The sequence below is a fragment of the Rhea americana genome, unplaced genomic scaffold (assembly GCF_003343005.1).
Source record: "Rhea americana isolate MKP2758 unplaced genomic scaffold, rheAme1 scaffold_79, whole genome shotgun sequence".
NCBI lineage: Eukaryota > Metazoa > Chordata > Aves > Rheiformes > Rheidae > Rhea > Rhea americana.
Window position 1 is genome coordinate 2964388 of NW_028186967.1, and position 22564 is coordinate 2986951.

The window sequence follows — 22564 nt, forward strand, 5'->3', positions numbered from 1 at the left end:
CCCAGGTCTCTCTGAATGGCAGCACAGCCCTCTGCTGTATCAGCCACTCCTGCCTGTTTGATACCACCAGCAAACCTGCTGAAAAGGCACTCTGTCCCTTCGTCCAGACTAGTGATGAAGAGGCTGAACAAGGCTGGCCKGCACTTCCTGAGCTTGCCTAGGAGGATGTTATGGGAGACAGTGTCACAAAGCCTTGCTGAAGTCCAAGTAGACAACATCCACTGCTCTCCCCTCATTAACCCAGCCAGACATTCCATCAAAGAAGGCTCTCAGATTGGTTAAGCAGGATTTCCCTTTGGCTTGGAGATYGTGTCCATGATGAGCTGTTCTGTCACCTSTCCAGGGATGGAGGGGAGGCTGACTGGCCTGTAGCTCCCTGAAGCCTCTTTCTTGCCCTTTTTGAAGACTGGATTGACRTTGGCTTTCTTCTAGTCCTCTTCAGTTCTCCATAACCTTTCAAAGATGATGGAGAGCAGCCTAGCAACAACATCCACCAGCTCTCAGTACCTGTGGGTACATCCCATCACAGTACGTCGATTTGTGGATGTCAAGTTTGCCTAAATGCACCCACCTCATTCAGCAGCAGGCCCACATTTTCCCTAGTCTTCCTCTTACTACTGATGTATTTGAAGAAGCCCTTCTTGTCATCCTTGACACCTCTTGTCGGATTCAATTCCAAATGGGCCTCAGCCTTCCTTGTTGCATCCCTGTATACTCTGAAAATATTCTTATAATCCTCCCATGTGGCCTGTCCCCTCCTCCACATTCTGTGTACTTTCTTCTGAGTTTTGCCAGGAGCTCCTTGCTCATCCATGCAGGTCTGCCCCCATTGCCAGACTTCTTACTCRTAGGGATGCACCACCCTTGAGCTTGGAGGAAGTGATGCTTGAATATTAACCAGCTGTCTTGGACCTCCCTTCCTCCTAGGGCCCTAACTATCGGATTTGTCCGAGTAGATCCCTGAAGAGGCCAAGTCCACTCTCCTGAAATCCAGGGTTGCGATCCTACTTACTGCCTTGCTTCCTCCCTGCAGGATCCTGAACTCCATCTCATGGTCACTGCAGCCAAGGCTGCCCCCCACCTTCACATCTCCAACCACTCCTCCTTTGTGGGTTAGTACAAGGTCCAGCAGCACACCTCTCCTCGTTGGCTCCTCCACCACTTATGTCAAGAAGTTATCATAAGTGCTCTGCAGGAGCCTCATGGACTGTTGGTGCCTAGCTGTGTTGTCTTTCCAGCAGATATCAGGGTGGTTGAAATCCCCCATGAGAACCAGGGCCTGTGATCATGAGGCTACTTCTARCTGTCTGTAGAAGGCCTCATGGACTTCCTCTTCCTGATCAGGTGGCCYGTAGTAGACACCCACAGCAGTGCCACCCACATTAGCCTGCCCGTTAGTATTCACCTATAAGCTATCAACTCGCTYGTCATCCATCCCTAGATACACTCCAGTTGCTCTCCCACATAAAGAGCAACTCCGCCACCTCGCCTTCCTGGCCTGTCTTTCCTAAAAAGCATGAAGCCATCCGTGGCAGCATTCCAGTCATGTGAGCGATCCCACCATGTCTCTGCAACTGCAGTGACATCATGGCCCTGCAACCACACACAGATCTCCAGATCCTCCTCTTTACTCCCCATGCTGCATCCATGGGCATACAGGCATTTCAGAGAGGTGGCTGAGCAGGCAGGTTTCCCAGGGGTGCAAGAGGATCCCCCATAGCCATRTCTCATATGCACTTCCCAGTTACACGTACCTGCTGGAGGCACCCTGTCTTGAGCCACGTTTTGTTGACTCCCCTGTCTCTGTAAGGCTCCCCTTCTCCCATCCTTCCCAGTTTAAAGCCCTCTTTACCAGGCTGGCCAGCCTGTTGGCAAAGACACRCGTGCCCCACTGAGCGAGGTGGATCCCATATCTCCCCACCAGTTGCTGATCTTCAAACAGGGTCCCATGATTGTGGAAACCAAAACTCTGTTGCCAACAACAGTGGTGCAGCCAGTTATTCATTTGGAAAAATCCATCTATTCCTCCTACCACCTTCCCCCTCACTGGCAGGATTGAGGAGAACATCACCTGGGATCCCAGACCCTTGACCACCATCCCCTCTGTTCTACAGGAACAGCTGAAAAACCACTGTTCCTGTTTCAGTTACAATTCAAGTGGAAAGTGATAACCTTCAACAGAAACAAAAACTACAGAACGTCTTGACTCTTCTGGAAACTTCGTTGATTCTCACTTAGCTTTGTTTAGGTATAGTGAAGGAAGAAAAAGCGTTTCCATCAGAATTGGCCTGATAACTTAAATCTGGAGAAATATATGTTTTCATTTGGTGTAACATTTGAGGTTTAATCAAGGCTTTTCATATGCCTGTCACTTAGAAAGGTATCTACCAGATAGGAAGTCTGTGGTCTGCACTAACATCCATATGGGCATACAGGACCAGGTGAGATYTCATCCATTGCCCCCAATATATCCCAACCCCCTATACTCTCTTTTTTACAGCATGTTTGAAATGGCCAAYAGTTTTTAAAGCCATGTTGAGGCTCAGACACCCAAATGGAGTACAACTGAACATAATTTAAGTATAATTCGTCCATACTTATTTGGCYCATTTTAACCAATATGATCAAAGGGTCAGATTCTTCAGAGTGGACCAAAATAATTTCCTGTTGGAATTACAGGCAGACAGTTCATGTGCCAGCTCATAAAGCTACCGCAACAGAGAGAATCCAATGCAAGAAGTGCATCTTATTTATTTCTATATATGCAGTAATTTACTGTATTAGATTCTATGTTAGATCCAATAAATCTGAGTTCAAATCYTAAAAAGGGTGAGAAATCCCAATAGGCAAATAGGATTCTGCTACAGAAAAATGGATAAGCTTATTAAGGCTGATGAGTGTCTACAAAAGCTTGAGTTTTGAATGTGCTAAACTTTCTATGCTTGTTAATCAGCTTAAAAGTTTAAAATTCTATCAGACTCAGCCAAGGTAAATTTACATCTTTTACTGCTCTGAARGATACTTACACTGCAACCAAAAAGTCAGAAGTGTGGTGTACAACTCTGGACTTTTAACAACTGTATTCTTAATACATTTATTTTTATATTACCTGTAATTCTACTATAAAGAAACAGGAAAACAGTACTAAGGGAGTAGAGTATTTCACAGTCAGATTTGTAGTAAAGATTGCAAAGTCCTGTGAGATCTTACTGGAAAACTGTTAAATTCCCTTTGCAGATGAACAATTTTTATAGTGTGTCTTCACAACTTAAGTAAATCGTGATCACTGCTGTGAAGTTTGAACTTGGCTTGATCTTTCTTTTAGACCCAGCAGTTCTGTTCTCAGTTCTCCAGGCTTAGGAGGTATTTCAGGTATACTCTGTTAAAAACAGAGAGATATCAGTGCTTTGACAGGAAAAAATTAAAACCCARCATATTAACATACTCTGTAAGAGACAAGTACTACATGCACATGGAGAGTGTATTTTGCTCATTCTTGAGTAAAGATTATWATAATCTTTACTACTTTTTTAAGTAAGAAAAAGTAATTTGAAAAAAATGAAGAGAAAGGAAAAACAAACAATTTGATTAAAGGGACACAGTTTCTTCTCATCATCTGAGAAAGCCAGTTCTGTTGAGATGACCACTATAGTTTTAAAACACTTGCTGAAGTTTCCATGTATATTCTATTCTCTCTCTCAGTGACAGAARAAAAAAGACTTACCAGTTTATATATAAGCACATACATATACATATATACKATCAATTAACCTGTAATGAAGTACATAAGTTGAAACTGTTAAATTACATAAATTCTTTGGCGTATAGATACATTAATGAAAAAATCACAATTTTTGAGATGATTGCTCAAGCATAGTGAGGTTTTAGTTTACTTCTAATTAGAAAATAGCACAATGTCTCTAAACAACAACAAGTGTACAAAAATAGGAAGAGGAGAGAAAGCTTACAGATGAGAAGGGCTCCAGGAAACCAAATCCACCAGTACTGTACTAGGTGGGTGGTCTCATCTGGAGCTTAGTTCTCTGTGATAAAAATTCTGACTGTCTGCAACCCTATAACCCTATAACCTTATTAAACCGTTGGTCATCTTGGTTTGTACTAGAAAAAAATAAAACATTTTTATTATAGTCACTTCTCACCACTTCTACATACTTCTTTCAAAAAAACTTCTCGCAATCAAGATCTCTTCTGAAAAATGTAAGATAACTATTTTTTTTATCATGCTGCTAATTCGAAGGACATTCCCAAGAGAAAACATAGACACCTGCTTGCTTCTTGTTCTGAAGCTCCTAAGTATTAGCTGCGACCTCTGCCCAACGTGTCTTTTAAAATAAAATTTCCACAGAAGACTCTTCATCTAACATGCATGCTCTTACGTCTCCATAAAGCGATCACAAATCCAGACTCCGTAAGCACTTACAAGGTCAGGTCTGTAGTATCTGTGCACGACCTCTGCACCCGCAAACATGGCCAGCATACTCGCCCCCAGCGTTTTCAGGTAGGTCGGCCAAGACACGCCCGCGGGCATGGCCGCGCCGCAGGGGGGGAACCGGGGAGGAGAAACCAGGCGATCACCGCCTCCGCTCCAGCGGGACCCACACGGCTTCACCCGCGCCCACGGCAGCCACGGCCCTCGCGTACACAAGCAGCGCCGCAGCAGAGCCCGCGCCAGCCCCCGGCGTCCCCAACCGCAACTCCCCGGCGGCCGTTGGCGTCGCCGGACCGCGTGACGCGCCGGACGTGCGTCACCACCAGCCTCCCCCCACCCTTTGCCGGCGTGCGCGTGCGCAGCCGGTGCGCGGGGGCGGGCACCAACCGGCCGAACTGGCTGGGGGAGGGGGGGAGGAGGGCGCCGCTCCGCGCTGCGCTCAGCGCGTTTTCACTCCTAGCCCGCGGCGCTAACTGAGCCACGGGAGGCCACCGGCCACATCCCCCCGCGTTACAGCGCTCAGTGCGGCTGGGCGGAGAGGCGGCGGCAGCGGGGGGCGGCAGCCTGGCGCGGCCCGCCTCGCTCCCCCGGTGAGCACGCTGCCGCGGTGGCTCCGGGTGGCGGCCGAAGCGCCCTCGCTGGCCGCCGCCGCCCCCTGTCGCGGGGACCCCCGAGGGGCTTCGCACCGCGGTGCAGACGATGCGGGTTAAGCCGTGTCCCCCGAAGCCCTCCGCGGAGCGTGTGGCCGGGCACGCGGGCCCGGGCCGCGCCGGCCTCATCCCGACCCCCCCGCGGCGCCGGCGGCGACAGCAGGACGGCGCCTCACACCGCGCCCACTTCGCCGCGCGCGCGCCCCTCCCCCAGCGCCTCGCGKGGGGCCGGCTCGCTCCCCATTGGCCGCCGCCGCTCACGTGACGCGGCGCTGCCCGGCAGGTCTGTTGGGGAGGCGAGGGTGCGGGGGGAGGGGGCCGGGGGGCGGCCGGGCCGGGCCGCACCGCAGCGCGCTCCGCCACGCTCGCCCTGACAACAGCCCGCTCGGCTGCGCGGAGGCTCCAGGCCTCGGCATGGAGGCCGAGGAGCTGGGCAGGTACCGGCGGAGGAGGCGGGGGGGGGGGAGCCGCGCTCGGGCCTGGCGTTGGGTCGCCTTTCGCCTCCGTTCTCCCCCCACCCAACGGCCGCGGGGAGCCGGGGCCGCGCTCTGGCCCCCTTCCCCCCGCCCCCGTCGCGGGCGTTGGGGGGGGGGAGGGGCGGGGCGGCCGCGCGGGCCGGGCTGACGTGAGCGCGCGGGCGGGGGCAGGGCTCTGCGTGCGTGCACAAAATACATGTTTTATTAATAACGCGGAGAGCAAGCGAGCAGCCCCCGTGCCTGGAGGTCTTGGTGTGCTGCGGTGTATGTGAGGGATGGGGAGTGCGGGTGTGAGTGGGCGTCTGCTGTTCTTGGGGTCGAGGAGGCTGCGGGGCTCCTTGTACGTAAAGAAATACGTGGATGCGGCCTGTGTGTCTAGGGGTGGAATTTGCAAGTGACTTTGTTTATTTGTTTCCCAGTGGGCATACGGGGCTTTTTCCTTTCATTTGTAGCTTGAATTGATTTTTTTTTCAGCCAGTATTTTTTTTTCTTTGTTGAACTGAAAATATTTATTTAAACGTTCTGTTCGCCTGTAACACGTTCCATAACACATGCCATTCGTTTGTAACGAAACAACTGTGTTTTCGTACCTAGCCAAGAAAAATGATTCTCAAAAAAAGTTTAAAAGATGTATACGAGCGTTAGGGGTGAGGGTAGATGCTCTTTTTCGTCCTCWCAACCTAGTGGTTAGACGGCTTGTCTGTGACATCGTGCAGGTTTTCCTCTGTTTAAAGGGAGTTTGATCARCACCTTGTAAGAGGTTTTCTTAGTGACTGTTCTTAGGTTAGGTACTTTCAAGTCTCTCGGACACTTTTTTTGCTCTGTGTAATTAAGCATTTATTGGCATATGAACTGAGTTCTGTATGTTTCATCTGTGTTCTCTAACACCTATCTGAAAATCAGTTTTGCTGTCTGGTTCAGTAGTTGCACAAGTATTTTATACCAGATGGAACAATTTTAGCTGGAGAGACTGATGTATTTACTATACTCTGAAAATATCCTGTGGCTTTGTTAGACTGCTCCCCAGGAATCTGGGAGACCTAAGTTCAGATTCATTTCCCTTGATTCAGAGCAGTTATTTGATTCAAGGTTAGTGGCCTGATCACAAAACTGTGGGCTGTTCTCAGATCAATATGATCTATGGTAGGATTCTTAAATATTAATTGAATAATAGAGAATGATGCCTCCCCATCGCAAAGGTGGTAAGCATGCCTTTGAGGTACTCAGGGCTAAAATTGTTGGGTGTGTTTATGAATGGCTTTGAGATGATGAAAATATTTCCTGCAAATGTACTGTTCATGAAAACTATTCTACATATTTGCATAACAGTGGAACTCTATGGACGAGAAGCAGTCTATATAGGTAGAGGGAATGGAAGTATGAAGCAGAAGTTTGTATTGGTGTCTGCAGGCTGTATGTGTCTAGTAGATATGTAGAGCAGAAGGAATATGTATGACAAAACATATGTGTGTGTGTAAGGAGGCTGAATCAATGTGCATGAATGATTTTCTATAGAATAAGTGTAGTACTTGTGCTGGGATCCAGAGTGAGGTAACTGGACAGCATCTGCCACACTATTTCTTAAAGCTGTTTAGTGATCTACATAGTAACAACTGCTCCATGTGTTTTTACTGTTTTGTACCTCATTCTGTACATCCATTCTGTGTTGCATCAGATAAAGTAACTGATGTAACAGTAAGAAAATTTAAAAGTTGGGAGGCCTTTAAGTCCAAAGAGTTTTAACTCAGTTGTGTTGTACCCAGTCACTACATTTGATAGACAGTTTGCGCTGCTAATRTATTCTACAAACTGTTTTTCCAGAGTTAGGGAAAGCTGTATGCTGTACTTACAATGTTGCAATCTTTAACCTTTTGTTACTTAAAAAAGGTTGGGCGGTTCCTGTTGCCTTCCCATAGCCAGTAAACAGTCTGACTGCTTAGTGGATTTTGGTAATTTACTGACTTCTTAACAAACTGTATTGGAGAGTGTACTTGCAGTACATGCCAACCTTGATGGAGACAGATGTTTATAGACTACTTGGTCCATCACTAAATTTCTAAATTGTTGATGAATTATTCATCTTTTTTTTTCCTTTGCMTTTCTAAGATATTACTCACATCTTCAGCAAGTTCAAGCTTTTTATACATTTCCGTTCCATCCAATGATGACTGCAGTGCCCAACATGGAAATCATGGCTGAGCAGCCAACTCTGGAGGACATTCCAGAGCCAAACTTGGCTCAGGAACCTACTAAAGGTAGTTTGATCGGACTATATTAAGTGAGCTAAAAAAAAAATTCTTGATTTAAAATTTTGTTTTTGTTTTTTTTTTAATAAACTGCTTCTTTATACCTGTTGGATTGCATTTCCTTGATGCTCTTTGAGAAAGTATCGAATATGTATTCTTTCAGTATATATTGAGTATGTATTTCATTCAGTATAAGGACATATTATTCTCGTAACATTTGTTACTAAATAGCAAGGTTAAACACGTTTATAATCACGTAGTTCAGTTTCACAAAATTATCTTGTCCCAAGAACAGCAAATTTTTGTTTTAATAGGTAAAAGTAACATCTTCATGTGGTTTCATATTGTTTAATATTAGGTTAGAGAGGGAAGATTGTCTTCATCTTTTTTTTCATCTTTTTTTTCCCCTAGTCTGAGCTGAAAAGTTTTTTTTTTTTTTAATTCTGAAAGAAAAAGAATTAACCTCTGATTCAGAACTTAATGCAGAAAGAATTGTGAAAGAATTAACTACAGTATAATATTGTTTGCTTGAAGTATTTTTGTTAAAAAGGTGTTTCTTTAATGTGTCATAATAATCACAAATACTGAATTGCTAATATGTAACTCAGCAGTAGTTGTATTTTTTTTTTTTTAGTGAGGCTCAATTTTCCTTAAACAAGTGCATAAAAGCTAAAAAGTGTACTGTATATCACGTGTGTTTTATAATTTATGTGCTTCTACATTGCCCTCCTTCCCTACTAGGATTTTTTTCATTTAGGTTTTACACTCACTATGCCAAGAAAAGATTCCTTTTAGTTCTGTTCCTCTGGTGATTGCTCCTCACCAGGTATAAAAGCCAGTGATCTCTGCCATGCTTTCACTCTGATTGTACAGCARATATTCATGTACTGAGAGTTTAGTCTTGCTTTTCATATATAGGTACGGATCAGAGCTGTCTGTATCAACATATTAGTCAGTTCATGCAGTGACATTGCCTGCTTAAGTAAGTGCACTTAAGATATGCCAAAATCATTCTTAGTTATAACACTTGGCCAGATGAAATCATAGTAGGAAAATCTCCTATTTCAGATAGTAGCAACTGCTCAATTATTCACTACAGTTACGCATCTCAAATGCTATATTTAATATAGATAGATATCTTTATTATTGGGATAATGTGATTTGGCCATGAGCGTGCTAGTTGACTGCCCTTTGAGTATTTGTAGATAGTTTTAATCTTGAGTTTTGAAGCTGTCCTATGATGTCTTTGTAAGAATAGAGATTAGGGTAAAATCTTCAAAGGCAGGGCTTGAAAATTATTTGTGAAATCTATAGGAGTAAATATGGAAGACAAAGATCTGAAATCTTTGAAAGTAAAACTTTCAAGATTGCCCTCTGACAGGCTGCTCTGGCATTGTGGTCAGGCAGTTCATCTTTAATGGCAGTGCCTCCTTGGTACTATTTGATCACTTGGAGAGTTAGGAGCATGTTCTCCTGCTCTATTTGAAATYCTCTGGCAGCTCTGAGTTGGATGCATCTCTTGTGTTTTGCCATCACATAAAAAACCCTCCTAGTTCTTCCAAGAGATAGGAAAGCTGTCTATGTGCCTCCCTGAGTTTGCAGCTTTCTAGTCTCCCCTTCATTGTGGGTACACTAGAGCTCAAATACCATTACAGCTTTCCTACACAGTGGCTCCAAGAATGTGATGGGAATTTGGCATGGCTTCTGTCCTTTTCCTTGCAAGAAAGCTGAGTACAAACAAGAACAGTCCAGAAACATCTACAGACTTAGTAGGGCAATGCCCTAGTATCCACTATATTTCTTACCTGAAGAAGAATCACAACAAGAAATTTTAAAATTGAGACTTCACCTTATTATTAAAAGTAATAGATAACTTTCACAGAATGGTTGAGGTTGGATGGGGCCTCTGGAGATCATCTAGTCCAACTCCCCTCCTCAAGCAGGGCCACCTAGAGCGTGTTAGGCAGGGTTTCATCCAGGCAGGTTTTGAATATCTTCAGAGAAGGAGACTCCACAACCTCTCCGGGCAACCTGTTCCAATGCTCTGTCACCCTCGCAGTGAAGAAATTCCCCCTCACATTCAGAYGGAATTTCCTGTGGTTCAGTTGCCTCTTGTCCTGTCACATAACACCACTGAAAAGAGTCCAGCCCCTCTTCTTGACACTACCCCCCCGCCCCMAAGGTATCTGTAGACATTGATAAGATCCCCTCTCAGTCATCTTTTCTCCAGGCTAAACAGGCCCAGCTCTTGCAGCCATTCCTCATAAAGGAGATGCTCCAGTCCTTTAATCATCTTCATAGCCCTACATTGGACTCTCTCCAGTAGCTCCATGTCTCTCTTGTACTGGGGAGCCCAGAACTAGATGCAGTATTCCATATGTGGCCTCACCAGGGCTGAGCAGARGGGCAGGATCACCTCCCTCAACCTGCTGGCAACACTTCCTAATGCAAACCAGGATTGTGCATTGAAGACATTGGCCTTCTTGGCCACAAGGGCACATTACTGCCTCATCGTCAATTTGTTGTCCACCAGAACTCCCAGGTCCTTCTCTGCAGAGCTGCTCTCCAGCAGGTCAGCCTCCAGCCTGTACTGGGGCATGGCACTATTCCTCCCTAGGTGCAGGACCCTGCACCTCTCCTTGTTGAACTTCATGAGATTCCTCCCTGGTCATCTCTCCAGCCTGCCCAGGTCTCTCTGAATGGCAGCACAGCCCTCTGCTTTATCAGCCACTCCTGCCCGTTTGGTATCATCAACAAACTCGCTGAGGAGGCACTCTGTCCTTTCATCCATGTCACTGRTGAAGAAGTTGAACAAGACTGGCTCCAGTACTGACTCCTGTGGGACACCACAAGGTATAGGCCTCCAACTAGACTCTGTGCCATTGATGATGGCCCTCTGAGCTCTGCCTTTCAGCCAGTTCTCAAGTCACCTCACTGTCTGCTCATCTAGCCCACACTTCCTGAGCTTGCCTAGAAGGATGTTGTGGGAGACAGTGTCAGAAGCCTTGCTGAAGTCAAGGTACACAAYGTCCACTGCTCTCCCCTCATCTACCCAGCCAGTCATTCCATCCTAGAAGGCTATCAGATTGGTTAAGCAGGATTTCCCCWTGGTGAATCCATGCTGACTACTCCTGATCACCTTCTTTTCCTCCACCTGCTTGGAGATGGCATTCAGAATGAGTTGTTCCATCATTTTTCCAGGGATCGAGGTGAGGCTGACTGGCCTGTAATTTCTCTGGGTCCTTCTTTCCCTTTTTGAAGGRAATAACATTGGCTTTCTTCCAGTCCTCAGGCACCTCTCCAGTTCTCCATGACCTTTCAGAGATGATGGAGAGTGACCTAGCAACAACATCTGCCAGCTCCCTCAGTACTCGTGGGTGCAWCCCATCGGGGCCCAGGGATTTGTGGGTGTCAAGTTTGCCTAAATGAGCTCTAACCTGACCCTCCTTGAGCAAGGGAAAGTCTTTCTTTCTCCAGACTTTCTCCCTTGTCCCCAGGCTCTGGGATTCCTGAGGGCTGCTGTTAGCAGTAAAGACTGAAGCAAATAAAGCATTCAGTAACTTTGGCTCTTTGCGGGTTGCTGCCAAATATCTTCTGAAATTTTCCTGTTACGTTCTGCAACTCGGCATTAATGAACAGGCTAGAGAGCAATCTGTAGTTGTTCATGTCATGACCAATATCYGTGTTAGTTAATTTCTAAGCTTTCAGTGCCAGAAGATAAGGAAGCTTCAAGTGAATGAAAAGTGACTTCTTTATGTTTACACTTTGTAAATCAAAAATTCCTGTTTGGTCTTAATGGTTCAAACAGAGAGTCTGGATCTCTCAAATATTACCTAGTTATTTGCATCAATGAACAGTATGTGTTCTGTAAACAGTAAATTGTGAATAGTTTATGCAGTGCTTAATGTGTGAGATTGCATTTGTGACAAATGCATAGCTTACACTGTACATAATGTTTGAGACCTGTTGCTTTTGATGTGCTGTTTAGTTTCTTCATTATGTAACATAGTCTGTAACAGTAAGCTTTTATACTTGGAAGCTGTAGTGTATATAGCAAACTAGAATTTAATGTTTCTTGAAACTTAAAATTTAATGATCTGGCATATTCTCCAAAAGAAATTAAACTATTTCCAAAAGATTGTTGTATATAGCATGTAAACAATATTCTCTAGCCCTGAGATTATTCTCATTGGTTTGCATCTTTAGTTGGCTTAGTTGTCTGAGAAAAGTGTGTGYCTGTGTTACAGAGATAAACACGCCGGCTCTATGCTGAACCTGGAAAATTGAGATTTGTCTGATAATTGTTTATATTTATGAATATTTAGAAGGTATTCATACACGCAATTCAATCTTTGTGAATGTCCATACTGTAGCATTAGAAATATTTTTWAAAAAAAATGAAAGAAATTTGTTGTGTGTTTCAGAAGTTGCAAAAGGGAAAGGAGGAAGGAAAAGAAAAGCCAAAGCAACTGAGCCAAAGCAACCCAAAAAAACTGCTGCTAAAAAAGAAAAATCAACCAAGTCTAAAGGCAAACAAGAAAAGATCACAGATACTTTTAAAGTCAAAAGAAAAGTGGACCGTTTTAACGGTGTATCTGAAGCAGAACTTCTTACCAAGACTTTACCTGATATTTTGACCTTTGATCTGGACATTGTAATAGTAAGTAACTCACAGTTACAGGATTAGGTAGAAATGTGAATAGTCTGTTCGCTGGCTGTGACTTACATTCCTGCTGYTTACTCATCTCTGTTAGTTTATTTTGCAAGATCCGGGCATATAAGTATTAAAACTGTTTCCTGTGTACAGCAGCTTTGCATTTCCTGTTAAAAATCATAGTACCATAATGAAAGTTTCTGAGAAGTACAGGGTCAAATATAATACATAGTCRTGAAAGACTGTTTACACTTTATTTACTTGAAGCATTGATTAGTGTTTGTAAACCATGCTATGAGCTGCTCTCCTGACATTGCACATTTAAACTGAGGCCCTGCTGTACAATTGTCAGTTCTTTAAATAACAATGGAAGGTACCATTTACATTGTTTTGTTTACTGGCATTAGCTAAGAGAATTGAAGATACTTGCTTAGTGTAACTTGATCAAATTTGAGTGGGTGTGAGTGGTATGCCATCTTTTCATCATTAAAATGAACTGATGTCTTGCTTTGTAGATTGGCATAAACCCTGGCTTGATGGCAGCTTACAAAGGACATCATTATCCTGGACCTGGAAACCATTTTTGTATGTTTTTATTTTCCTTTTTATAGGATCTGCATAACTGTGTTAGAACTTGTGACATTTTAATTATGCTGTTTTCTTTTTTTTCTTTCTTGGTGGAGAAGAGGATTTTGCTTTTAACCATCTGAGAGTGACTTAAATCCTATAGTTATATAGCATACATAAAAAAGAATAACATAAAGAGGAATAATTAGTGACTTTCAATGGAGGTTTAGAATTGTCACGTAAACATGGTTTACCAGACTCTGTTAACCAATAACTTCTTAGCATGTTAGTGTACCATTCAAGGAATAAAAATTAAATACGTAGTACTTAAGTTATCAAGGGTAAGTCAATGGGCATCAAATTGTGCTATAAACCAAAACYGGCAATGGCCACCCTACATCCACAGGTTTTCCAAAAATGCATTTCAGCTAGCGTTTGTTTATTCATCTCTGCTAAACAAGCTTCTTAGCTGATGATAAAGCAACACTTYTTCCCCAGCAGGCATATGTATCTAGCATACCTGATTCTGCAGACAAAGACTTTTTTYCCATTTAAGTAACACTTCTGCAGCACGTTGTCACAAAGAAGGATCATATCTGAACTCTGTTGAAATGCTCTGGTTTGGGTACTGGGAACCATTCTGACTTTGGTAGCAAGGAGCTCCATATGGGCTCATTTCAGCTCTGTGATACTCCATCCAAAATGCTTCTGCAGAGCAGCAGATCAGGCTGAAGCTATTTTGCTAGTGTTCTGTAGACTGGGACTAATAGTCCTGTTTACCAAGAACCAGACCAGATCTGCATGCTCTGACAAATCCCTATGTTTGTAAGTGTTTCTTGGGTCATTAGGAATGAGCTGTAGTTGATTTGTGCTTGAGAGAGAGAAGCAGTGCACATCACCCAAACTAGACTTGTATACATTAATGTTAAGATGCAGGGGCCCAATGCAAGGAGAAGTGATGGCAAGTTGTAAAAGAAAATGACCATTTGTTGTATTTGCCACATTCTTTTTCACAAAATCTGTTCTCTGTGTTGATGGTATTCCCTGCCGTTTTATGTGAATTGCAAAATGTAAAGCTCTGTAATGAGCTTTTGGAAAAATCTCTTGCCATACTCAGGATCTTGGTGATGAATTCCTGTTGTTCAGTGGGAATTTGTTATCCTTATGAAATAGATAAAATAAGTGTGGCTGTTTTAAATTTGTCTAGATAGGGCAAAAGTCTTTCCATATGACCTGAGGCTCTCCTAACATAGACTTCTTTTAGCATTCCAGTCCTGTATGCTGGAAAGCTATTAAAAAAAAAAAAAAAACACACATTTCTTGCCACTTCACAGGGAAGTGTCTCTTCATGTCTGGTCTAAGTAATGAACAACTGAACCATATGGATGACCACACCTTACCACATAAATATGGGATTGGATTTACGAACATGGTGGAAAGGACAACACCTGGAAGCAAAGACCTCTCCAGGTAGGATAACAGGAGAATATCGTATCTGTTAATTAAATAACAGTTATGGTTGTAATTTTGAGTACTATTTTTTTTCTCTTTTAGCAAAGAGTTTCGGGAAGGAGGGCGAATTCTGATGCAGAAATTGCAAAAGTATAAACCTCGTATAGCAGCTTTTAATGGAAAATGTGAGAACCTTAATTTTAAATGAATTTGGTCTGTCAGGTGCTTTTTCTGTCCATTTATCCTACTTTCATTTCATTTTAGGTATTTATGAAATTTTCAGTAAAGAAGTTTTTGGAATAAAAGTTAAAAATTTGGAATTTGGATTGCAGCCACACAAGGTGCCAGATACAGAAACTGTAAGTATTGATGCTGCGGAACGAAAACAGAGCACTTTTATTTTGGTTATTTCAAAACTAATTAAATCTCAGGACTTGCATCCACTTACAGCAATGGCAAAGTTTGTCCAAAGTATAAAGTGGGATTGGACAATTTTCAGACACATCTTTTAGACAGCTCCTGCAGACTTGCTAATTTTCTTTTGAAAATGGTGTGTTATAGTTAGCAGGTTAGTATGTTCTCTGGAGGGCATCTAAATTTGAATAAAACTTACATGCTTTCATGGTAACTCTCATTTACTTTCATCTGATTATCTGTGGCCCATTTGCTGTATGCTTTTATTACTGAATGTTGATACCGAACACGATCACGGTGCTAGAAGTGCTAGAGTGGGGGAGAAAGAATAGTAAGTCCAATGTTGTGCTATTACACACCACAGATGCAGCATTACTGTATCTGGCCATGCCCAAGTACTGTCATTAGCCTAGGTCTTCTTACGCTAATGTGCGGCTTGAAATTAAATTGGACGCTTAAGGTACGAAAAAAGAGTTTAAGGAAGGGTATATTCAGCACAGACATCTAGTGCGGGAAGATATCTGAAGAGACCAGCTATATAAATCATCCCAAACAGGTTTGTTTARTCTGTTTTTATAAAATTCCAGCAAAGGCAATTATACTGCTGGCCAAGGTAGCTTGTTCCAAAGCTTCATTTGAGTTGTTTTCATTATCTATTCCAAATTACTATTGCTGCAAGCTTAAGATGTCCTCACCATGGAAAGCTGCCATCAGAGCCTAAAGAACTGTTGGTAATAAAATGCTTTTTCCTGAAGAAGCTCTTAAATACTTTTGCAGAAGATGTATCATATTTTTAAGATAAACAAACAGACCTATTTACAAGTTCTGTTCAAAAATATTACACTGCAATAAACATAATGGATAAAGTTCCTTTTCTCTGCATGAGCTTGAAGTCTTTAGTTAGGCCTCTTGGCAGAGGCAGAAACATTAAGTTGGCTTCATCTGCACAAATTTCAAATGCTGGCAAGTGTGGTGCAGAAACACTYGGCCAAGAAGCCAGGCTAACTAACCCATGTTGCGTGTCTCACAGGGTTGGGATGTTTGTGCAGTATTATGTAGTCCGCTGGACTTTCTGGCTCGGATCTCCGTTTGTTCAGGGAGTTCTTCAGGGTGCTCCACTGGCTGACATACACTTGTACTTCTTGTAACTTGTAACACTTCTCCTGGTRAAAATTATCATAGCTTCAACAGTTGGTAATCAGCCTCTCTCTTTAGGGCAAGATGTTTAGCTGGCCAAGACACTGTAAAGCTTCTTTTAGTCTCTCTCACAGTGACTGTGGGCATTAGTTGATGTTTGTACAAGATAACATGAGCTTAACTGTGAAGTTATTCTCAATGCATTAAATATTTGTTTATAGTTCAGGGTCTTACTATGCAGTTTTTCTTGCTCTTTGTCTCAAGCTCTGCTATGTTATGCCGTCATCCAGTGCAAGATGTGCTCAGTTTCCTCGTGCACAAGATAAAGTTCATTATTACATAAAGCTGAAAGACTTAAGGGACCAACTGAAAGGCATCGCACCAAACACAGAGGTGCAAGAGGTGCAGTACACATTTGACTTGCAACTTGCACAAGGTACAGTGATTATTTTTTTTTTATCCTTTCTTAAAATGTAGTGTATTGTACAACATACATAGCAACACACATAGAAGTTGCACTAGCAGTTGCTTGAGCAAAAGGAAACAATTTAAAGAAAAAAAAGTCCCTTCCATCCACCCTAAATCAGGTAGTATAGAACTATATTCCATATATATACAGTTCCATATTCTTAATACAGTCCTGATTATCTGAGGACAGCTAGAATCATCTTTTGCATAGAATAAAAATATGTCTGTTTCTTCAAGTGTTCTCTGATAAAAATGTTGATATCTTTCTTCAAAATATCTTCTTTCTGCAGAGGATGCTAAAAAAATGGCCGTCAAAGAAGAAAAATATGATCCAGGTTATGAAGCAGCATATGGAGGAGCTTATTGTGATCGTGCAATATATGAAAATGAACAGTGCAATTTCTCTTCAAATGGAACTGGTAAATTGTGGTGCTTGTGGTACTCAGTTTTCACCATTCACGATTATATATGAACATACACTTAGTTTTCTGCCCTCAGGAACTTCCATAATCAAACAAGATATTTAAAGCATAGTAGTAGTTATATAACTGAGGGAATTTATGGTCTTTTGGGGGAGGGAAATATAAAGAAGCCACTTACTGTTATTTAAATAAAAAAAATTGTTTGCACATTCAAACTTTGATTTCCAAATTCAGACTTTCAGACAGCTTCCTGAAATCTGACAGATACAACTAATGACTTGCAGAGTAAACAAACATGTAACACAGTTTGGTGTTCTCTAGCTTTTAGTGAGGGAGTAATGTAACAGCGAGAGAACAATAAGCTTTAACTATTCATAGTTTTCGTGATCTTTGCTTAACAAAAGTTCTTACAAATGCTTGAGTAAAGCATAGGGTTTTTTGTTGCTGTTTTTTAATCCTGACAAGTTCGGAAAAAATGTAAGTAAATAAAAAAAGATCAAAGAAGGAACAGAATGAAGGATTAATCTAGTAATCTAGCTGTAATTAAGAACTTGGTGGTGGTATTTTGGAAGTAAAATTCCTAATCGCAATTTAAAAAGCAATGAATAATAATGGAGAAAACAGTAACTGCCACATTCCCSTGAAATCGTGAATATTCAGCCCTAATCTCACTGTGCACATTGAAATTTGCATTCTGTCTACCCTTCTTCATCAAGAAAATGTCCCTTCTTTTAAAAGAAAAAATTTATTCATAGGGAGCGCTGCAGAATAAGATTAAAAAAAAAAAAAGGAAAGAAAGCATTTAGACTTATTTATATCTGAGTGTGTTCAAATATATGCAGTCACCCTTCAATGAAGATTCTAAGAATTTAGAATCTAGTGAAATTATCTGGATCTAAAAAAGTAGATAACAAAAATAAGCTTGCACTCAGCCTAAGCAGGTAGTCAAAAATAGGAGGGAAAGATGGAAACTGCAAACTTTTTTTWWAAAAAAAGTTAATGATATCAACTGCATTTTAATATTTTTGTTTGTTTTTCAGCAGCAAGCAATCCACAGTACTGTGAGGGGTCATCCTTTGGTGAAGTTCCTAATGGACAATGGATGACGCAGTCCTTTGCAGACCAGATTCCAGGATTCARTACTGGAATGACACAAGAAGAAGAAGGAAGCAGTGCATAAGTGCTGTTTCTTCTCAGCTATGTATACATGCTGCAGTTTTAATGCAGTGATCAAGATTGGTACCTCGGTTCTCCCAACTGAAGCATTTTAATAGCATTTTATTTCCCYTAGTTATTTTATTATAGTCAAAACTAATTGTGTGTAGTAGGCTAAAATCAATGAACTAGATAATTTTAAGAAACTCCAATCTTTTTAAAAAAACAAAAGTTAGCCCTTTTTTGTATATGAGTTTTATATTTAATGTATATCCTTTCTTGCAGTTCTTGACAAACTGCTTTCTCATTTGTGAAGATTACCTTGGCACGTTAATTTTATTCTGTAATTTGTAATGTAGTAGTAACAGCAATGGTATACTTTTTACTGATGCCTCATATATTTGGATATGTCATAATCCTTTTATATCCAAAGAGGGGAGAAGGGAAAGTATACCTTGATATTACAGGTAGCAATGTTTTTAATCATACAGAGTTAAACAAATTGTGTTTTTAAGTCTGCCTGTTACCATCTTAAAAATGCAGAAGGTTGTGTTCTGCAGCTGGGAGTGCTGAGTATTTTATGGGCAAGAATAGAGAGCTCTGTCTACTTAGTGACTGTACCATATCAGGACTAAGGGACTAGAGACATCATCTTCTCAAGTCATAATGCTGGGGAGGAAAATTTAGAACCTAGAATATTCTATCTGAACTGTCCTAATTTCAGATCTCCCTACAACTCCATTCTTCCGTCTGAAATTCCAACGCAAGAAACTGGAATTCTTTAAAAAGAAAAAAAATAAGTGGTTCTTGAATTCTGTGGCATTTAAATTCTTGGCCTTTTTTTTACGTGATTAGTCCCTTCACCTGACCTATTGCTAGCAACATCACTAGCAGGAGACAACCCCTTTTGAACAGATTATACTGCAAGGACTTGAAAGACCACTTCTCTGTAAAATTAGTGTATGGTTACATTATCTATATCTGCAATGTAAATCAAAAAAAACTGTGTATCTTACAACTGGCACAACATGAAAGAAGATTGCGATTTAGCAATTCTTAATATTCATTTCTCTTCAATCTGGAAGACTTCAGAGAGTGTTCTCCTTACTCCTCTTACAAGAAAAGAAATATTAAGTTAAAGATGAGCAAAGCTGTTCCAAGAATAAGAAGGCAACTGTGGAAACTACAGCTTTCTTTTTGAGGAACTTGCTTAAAACGTACGTTCTTTGATGATGTGGCCAACATGTGACTGAGAAAGAAAAGAGATTCCACACTTGTGCCTAATCATCATCATCTTTCCCTCTTTTAATATATGAGGAAGAAATGAAGTAAAAGCAATAAGCTGATCAAGACTTTTAAGTTTTGATGAACTTATGAGAGTAGGTGCTTCACATACTTGAAAAATAGATACAAACAGTATCTCCACAGTCCATGCTGGTCAGAGATTCCTGTGCCAGTGTTCTTACCCTTTCCTCACAGCCACTGACAGTTGAAACACACTGAGTGTAACTAGTTAGTGTAGATTCTAATCCTGCTGCAACAACTGTCACTGAGATCACACACTGTCAACCTGTTGTGAGGCAGGTATGATGTTTACAGTTTTCTTCCCAAATTATGTGGCTTAATTCTAAGCGTCTTAAATCAAGGAAGTGTGCATTATGATTCTGATTGTGTTTATTAGCTTCAGCATAAAGCTGTTCRGTATATTGTCCAAATGGTAGAGGATTTGTCTTGTCTGTTATTTAAAGTGTACTGTATCATGTATCACTGTTTACATGGACATTTTCCTGCAGGTGCTCAAAGTATCTTGTATCAGGGATTTGTTACAACTCAATTTTATTTTTCAACAAACTTAGAAGCATGTAATTTAGCATTGCTGAGTAGGTAATACAGTAGTATATAACTACTGTAAGGAGGGTTTTTTCAATTTTGAAGGGAAAGGTCTCTTTAAAAGAGATACCTACTAGGCTATCTAAGTATAAAATATAGTTAAGTGTACAATGACAGTTTCACTAAATATTTTAATTCTATGTGTACTCCCTCAGAATTGGTGCTCTTTTCATTACAGTAATGCAGAGGTTCTTAATCTGTCTTAAACCTACAAATGTTTGACAATAAAATCAGGAATTGTATTGCAGTGTCTTAGAATGTAATTTTGCATTTTGGTAGCGGTGATCTGTTTATATTACCGGGTATGTAGTACACGGACTGCACCAGCACAGTGCTCAGAGAGACACTACACTGCAAAACAGTCACCATGCAAGAGAACTCCACTTACTTGAAATGCTCCGTAAGTTTTAATTTCAGGCTGCTTAATGTGGGCTAGAAGACTAAATACAGACTAGATTTTTCTAGCAGCAGATATTAGAGTCTTATTTATAAAGACCTTACATTAAAATACTATGTCTAGCACTGAATTTCACCTCTGTAAATGTTTAATGAAAGTACTTCATTGTCAAGTAAATTTTTTTCTTCACCTTACTTGAAAGTCAAGGTAATCTGAATTGCATAGCTGTCACTCCACCCCTCTCCACTTATAAGTGCATATAACTGATTATCAGTTTATAGCACTACTTAACAAATACTTTGTTTTTTAAAATCAGTTAATTACACAATTTGACAGGTCATATCTCCAATTACCACGTACTGCACAACATCATGTATGAATGCATTAGAGTCTTTTCAGTATCAGCTTTCAGGACGAGTTAATTTGAACTTCCCTAAGGGGTCAGGAATAAACCAGTTTTCCCAGAGATCAGTGTGAACACTGGGGTAGTCCCAAGGTTTATATCTTCCATTCCAGTGAAGTAATTTAGCTTCTTGAAGAAAATGCTCTGAATAGCGAGTATCAGGACTCCAACCTGCATCACGGGTACACAAAAATTTAKTTTTCAATAATGGAAGACGCTATGAAGTGATGTTCAAAAAAAAAAAAAAAGTCCAAGTCTAATTAGTATGGTTTATTAGTAGTATAGACAATAAATTGTATGGTTATAAATAAAATAGCCTTTTTGAACTTCATGCTTTTTTTTCCCTCAATTAGAAATGTAAAATGACAATTTTTAACATTTCAGCATTTTAGCACAGCTGGGGCTTAAGAAAGTTAATATTCATTTTACTAAAACAACCAAGCCATTATCTCCTTTCTGGGTGAAAATTAACTTTATCTCCTGAATAATACCACCACCCCAGGGATCACATATTGTTTCACTCAGACTACTAAAAACGTGTCTGACTGAATAGGTAAAGAGACTGACAGACCTTACATACATTCTTTCTCTGGTTTATGACAATATAGGTTAGTTGGTCTTCAGTCATGAAGCTTTGTCCTAGTATTTGGGTTTTTTTTTTCATTTTTTAAATCCAATTAAATGACTATTAGGTATTTTCTTGCAGGAGTGCAATCATTTAGTTTACTTGACCTCTTAAGATATTTACATAACAATACCCCCACACACTCTTTACTATCCTGAAGAGTATCAGAAGAAGAGAAATAAGCGTATATTACATACTATGGACCTGACGCAATGTATAGCATTAAAGTAATATAAAGTTCTGTACTGGAACCTTAACACCTCTCACTTTATTAGTTTCAATGGCAAATGTTGGAAAGTTAAACTTACCAAGATGCCTTATGTGCCACATGGGATTAATAGTAGAATGCTTCCCATAAAATACAATCAGCATTGGAGAGGTGGCCACACCTCCCCCAAGGGTGCTGCTGTACAGATTCTCTCTGCAAAGGGAAAAAAAGAACGCAAGAAATGTTCAAAACCTCAATCAAAAAACCCCTATTTTTAGTGTAAAATCAGATGATTATAAATACTCTGGCAAAATTCAAAATGAACAGACTTTTTCAGTATATCCCTTTCTAATGTTGTTAAGTGTATTTTCAACTCCAATTCCTACTGAATAAATCATTGCTATCAAACACATATTGAGAGTCAGACAATGTGTGATGCCAATTCATGGCACAAAATATCTAGAGTCTAAGGCTGACAACATTTACAATAGTGAAAAGCAGCTAATATAAAGGAATTGCTGTGAACATATTTTAACCTTTTTTCCTTAAAAAAAGAAAAAATATAGTTGCCACTCTTTCATTCCCTCCATCTTCCTTCCCCAGCCCTCCCAATTTTTAAAACTATAGGTCATCTTCAAGTCAGATCTAGCAGAGGTGCATAAGGATATAAACTAATATTTGAAAGATGGTAACTTCCTACAAGCTTTGTGAAAAATCCATGGCCAAGTAAAGCCAAATTACTGCAGGGAGAGGCTTAAAGAAATAGCAGCTGGCTGTCCAGCCACAGGGTGCTTAAAGCCTGGGCAGTCAGTATATAGGAGAAACTACACCAGCTATAACAGATCATGCCACCAGCCTACCCCAACAAGGAGGAAACCTAGGAAGATTTTGAGACATGCTTAGAGGATGCAGCATAGAAAGTCATAACTTCCTCCCTCCCTCCCTCCCTC

At 41.0% G+C, this 22564-nt stretch overlaps 3 protein-coding genes across 6 annotated transcripts in view; 1 reads left to right on the plus strand and 2 right to left on the minus strand.

Annotated features, from left to right (window-relative positions):
* Positions 1-2989: 2989 nt before the first annotated feature.
* On the minus strand, positions 2990-4760 carry UQCC6 (ubiquinol-cytochrome c reductase complex assembly factor 6). The gene is made up of 2 exons (XM_085322590.1): positions 4442-4760; positions 2990-3379 (listed from the first exon to the last, which is right to left on the minus strand). Exons 1-2 carry the CDS (start codon positions 4547-4549, stop codon positions 3284-3286), a joined length of 204 nt encoding a protein of 67 aa, XP_085178716.1. The 5' UTR covers positions 4550-4760; the 3' UTR covers positions 2990-3283.
* A 639-nt stretch (positions 4761-5399) lies between these two features.
* Positions 5400-20223, plus strand: TDG (thymine DNA glycosylase). 2 transcript variants are annotated; one of them, XM_085322584.1, is made up of 10 exons: positions 5400-5537; positions 7683-7831; positions 12247-12482; positions 12992-13061; positions 14378-14513; positions 14598-14680; positions 14760-14854; positions 16311-16482; positions 16805-16933; positions 17977-20223. In XM_085322584.1, the coding sequence occupies exons 1-10, from the start codon at positions 5515-5517 to the stop codon at positions 18114-18116; spliced, it is 1233 nt and encodes a 410-aa protein (XP_085178710.1). In that variant the 5' UTR covers positions 5400-5514; the 3' UTR covers positions 18117-20223. The 2 variants fall into 2 exon arrangements, with proteins under 2 accessions (XP_085178710.1, XP_085178711.1); XM_085322585.1 differs by having other exon boundaries at positions 17980-20223.
* The window catches only part of GLT8D2 (glycosyltransferase 8 domain containing 2), a 24734-nt gene continuing 16547 nt past the window's right edge, over positions 14378-22564 (minus strand). For all 3 annotated transcript variants that reach the window (XM_085322589.1, XM_085322587.1, XM_085322588.1), the window contains 2 exons: positions 21715-21827; positions 14378-20952 (listed from right to left, as the gene is read on the minus strand). In XM_085322589.1, coding sequence (XP_085178715.1) covers positions 20780-20952; positions 21715-21827 — 286 coding nt within the window. In that variant the 3' untranslated portion in view covers positions 14378-20779. The remainder of the gene's footprint in view (positions 20953-21714; positions 21828-22564) is intronic.